This window comes from Trichinella spiralis (assembly GCF_000181795.1).
Source record: "Trichinella spiralis strain ISS 195 chromosome Unknown Scfld2096, whole genome shotgun sequence".
Classification (NCBI taxonomy): Eukaryota; Metazoa; Nematoda; class Enoplea; order Trichinellida; family Trichinellidae; genus Trichinella; species Trichinella spiralis.
The window spans coordinates 1-3,363 of record NW_003529035.1 but is presented as its reverse complement, the minus strand read 5'-3'; the positions used below and the strand labels follow the sequence as shown (position 1 = coordinate 3,363).

Genomic DNA, 3,363 nt, shown 5'->3' with positions numbered 1-3,363 from the left:
TCCATATCGAAACATATTTTTTTCTGCCAGAGACAATTGGATCAAATTAAATCGAAAAAAACCAATCAACACCCACGATAACACTGCAATTTGTTTTCAAACGCGTTGTTCAAAGGTCAATTTAAATAAAGCACCAAAAACATCCACTTCTCTTCTGCATACGAATGCAGTGCACATTTCGTCCATTTCTCTCGTGGAGATTTTCGAAGCAGTTCGTTTTAACGATTCAAACATTCGATTTGCACACAGAGCTGAAAACAAAACATAAAAAAACTATTGCTGTTGGCATAAAAAAGAGAAACGAAAATTTTAAAAATATATAAACATCGCGCAAATCAACAACACTCGTGCAGGTGAATGCAACTTTGAACAAAATACTGTTGATAAACAGCGCCGATTATCAATCCATATCACGTAAACAAAACATTTCGTTGCTGCAATTTATAGCAACGAGTTGACTTTCAAACACCTGAATACTTTTCGAACATCCTCATTTCAACTTTCCGCACAGCTCATTCCGACAATACACTCGCGATGCAGTGCTTTTCTGTGTTCGAAGCAGTGAAAATCCGATTCGACAAACAATCGCAATTCAAATAATTCAACAAATCTTCAACGTTTGACGTTTTCCACTGTACACTTTATACCTGAAAATCAATAATAACAATTACAGTATGTGGATCAATTGTGACAACTCGAACAGTTGTGCTTTCAACTGTAAATAAACAAGCAAAAATTCAATACCTTCTCCGTTTCAATCAGCAACACTGGAAAATTCTAACGTTATCAAAATTGTTTGTTATGAAAAAAACAGAATTAAAAACCACAGTGAAAATGTACCATCACGAAACTAATTTATACAACCGATTTCGATCATTAAAAAAAGAAAGAAAACAATCATGTCCTTGAAAAAATAATTGTTTCATTGTAATGAATGTTGACAAATACTCGGATCAGGTTGAAAGGAAAACTGAATTCTTTTGCTTATAAATATCATGTAGTTGTTTGCACAGAAACAAAAATCCATATTGTTGTCAAGTCAAATTGGCAAACCTATACAATTTTTACACAGCTCTCTAGGAAGCCTCAGAATGGCGTGGTTTTTATATTTGACTAGGACTAAGACTGTCATTCTATAATTAATTAAGGCATATTCAGTCGGCTTGAATTTCCTGTTCACCACAAGAAACCCACTTTTCCTGTAGTGTATAATAAAATAATTTTTTTAAATCATGAAATAAATTATAATAATAAAACTTTAATCACCAAATAAAAACTAACTTCTATTTCAGCTAACTGGTAAACATTTTAAACGCATGACAGCATGCATAATAAATTAACAAAATATTTCAATCCATAAATAAAAAAGATTAATGAATTTATAATACATTTGACGTATTAAAGTACATCAAGAGTTTTGTTTTAATTGCAATAAAGTTTACCACTCACTTTCGTATCTTGGAAATTTCAAAATCACCTACAGTGTGCATTTGTCGTTTAATAATTCAGCTACAATCAGTACATTTTTAGCCATTTTATGTAATAACAATGCACCATTCCATTTTACAATAACTACATTATAATTCATGATTGTTTAAACGCAAATCAACAACAAAAATATTTTCTTTCGCTATCATACTTTTTCCATAAAATTGTTTACTTGTTTCTATGCATTATCAATATACTGTTGATATTGTTCTTAAAAAATTTTCTCTAATGAAAAAAATATATATAATACACTATTATATTTTTTTATAATTTCAGAAATAAATAATCTATAATAATAACTGTTGAGAAAAGATTTCTTCTTAACAATAATAATAAAAGAATTTCAGTTTTTCTGAAATCTAACAAGTTATTTAAATTAATTTAAGTATGGTTAGTAATTAAAATGCATTTATTAAATAAATTTAATAATATTTTAATACAAATTTTCAAAAAAAATATTTTATTGTAAAATAATACCTTCAACTTTCGTAATTTCAAATGTATATAAAGAGAATAATTCAAACAAAGCTGTTAAAGTAAATTACTTAATCAGGAATTAACCAAAATGATAAATGTAATTGTAAAAGTTAAAAAAATAATCTGTTCCAAAATGAAATTTAGAATTGATTCTTGATTATCAGATTAATTTATACTATAATTTACCGATCAATTGTAATGTTGAGCTTATAGCAAATTTTTATCGTAAAGAAATTTAATAATGGATGATGAAGATGATTACATGTCAGAAAGCATTCTAGCAAAATGGTAACACTTTTATTGCAGAGTTATTTTTATAAATGTTATCATTTCGTTTTTAAGTGCTGATGTTCGTCCGGGAATAGTTGCAGCTAGTGTTGCTAAGCGTTACAAAGTTGAAAATGCTAAGGTCACTGCGGATTTGCAAAACAGACAATTAAAATCTGGTGAAAGAGAACGAGTTTTACGAGAAACCGCTTTGGAGACAGCGATAGATGAACGGAACAAAGGTTTTTTAATGCTCAAAAAAATGGGTTTTACTCCGGGATCAGCTCTTGGTAAACGACCCAGTAATTCTGAATTACATAAAGCAAACGAGCATTTAAAGGAACCACTCAAGTTAGTTCTTAAAAATGACCGTATGGGTCTTGGTCATGAAGATGAAGAAGCTAAAAGAGCTAAAGAAATGGCTGAAGTGATGCGTAGAGAAAAAGAACGTTTAAATAAAGAATACAAAGAGAGGTTTATTATCATTATTATATAGTTATTATTGTCTAATTCTTACATTATGGTTTACATGTGAAACAAACTTTCTGAAAACTTATTGTTATTTTTTTAATTAATTCTTTAGGAATAGAAAACGTTCAAATTACCAGTCATTAGTTAAAACATTTTCTGCAGCCCAGAAGACGTGTTACAACTTGGATATCTCTAGTGTAAGTTTGATATTTTTCAACTTTCATGTTTCATTTAATTTTCAGCTTACATGATATTGCATCGTTTTGTGGTTGCTATTTGTCGCCGTGAAAACAAAAGTTCATTTGATTTATGAACTTTCTCAAAGTTCAAAAATATTTATTCATATTAGCACAAATCTAGCATTATAAATCTTTGAATTAAGTATTTTAAAGCAGAAAATCTTCAATTATTTTATCGTTTATTTAGGATTCGGACGCTACGCCTTTGGAGAATTGGTATTGGCCTTGGTTTGCGGTTAAAAAGAAAGATGGTTTAGAAGATGAAGATGATACTGTTAAAGAGAAAGCGCATGTAGAATTGCCAGAAAGTGTTCTTTGCAGACGATTGGATGAACTGAAAATGTATCTCCGTGCAAAATATAATTATTGCATTTGGTGTTGCGTTCATTATCAAAGTGAGTTATTTGTTTGTTTAATTTAA

General features: G+C 29.3%; 2 protein-coding genes across 2 annotated transcripts; one reads left to right on the top strand and one right to left on the bottom strand.

Moving 5' to 3' along the window:
* Positions 1 to 226: 226 nt before the first annotated feature.
* Positions 227 to 1,132, bottom strand: Tsp_13302 (conserved hypothetical protein). Its single transcript, XM_003368696.1, is given in 5 exon segments — positions 227 to 251; positions 326 to 434; positions 530 to 632; positions 648 to 715; positions 1,054 to 1,132. 5 exon segments carry the CDS (start codon positions 1,130 to 1,132, stop codon positions 227 to 229), a joined length of 384 nt encoding a protein of 127 aa, XP_003368744.1.
* A 1,074-nt stretch (positions 1,133 to 2,206) lies between these two features.
* Tsp_13301 (putative coiled-coil domain-containing protein 75) lies at positions 2,207 to 3,337 on the top strand (the record flags this gene model as incomplete). Its single annotated transcript, XM_003368695.1, has 4 exons — positions 2,207 to 2,253; positions 2,308 to 2,706; positions 2,816 to 2,900; positions 3,130 to 3,337. Coding segments are annotated over exons 1-4 (739 nt in total), but the record flags the coding sequence as incomplete, so codon positions are not given.
* Between the last annotated feature and the right edge of the window lie 26 nt (positions 3,338 to 3,363).

Coding starts and splice junctions, on each gene's coding strand:
- Tsp_13302 (XM_003368696.1), bottom strand. CDS start 1,132: ATGACAGTCTTAGTCCTAGTCAAATATAAAAACCACGCCATTCTGAGG. Junction 716..1,053: donor GCTGTGTAAAAATTGTATAG/GTTTGCCAATTT, acceptor GTTTATTTACAG/TTGAAAGCACAACTGTTCGA. Junction 435..529: donor AGAAAAGCACTGCATCGCGA/GTGTATTGTCGG, acceptor TATAAATTGCAG/CAACGAAATGTTTTGTTTAC.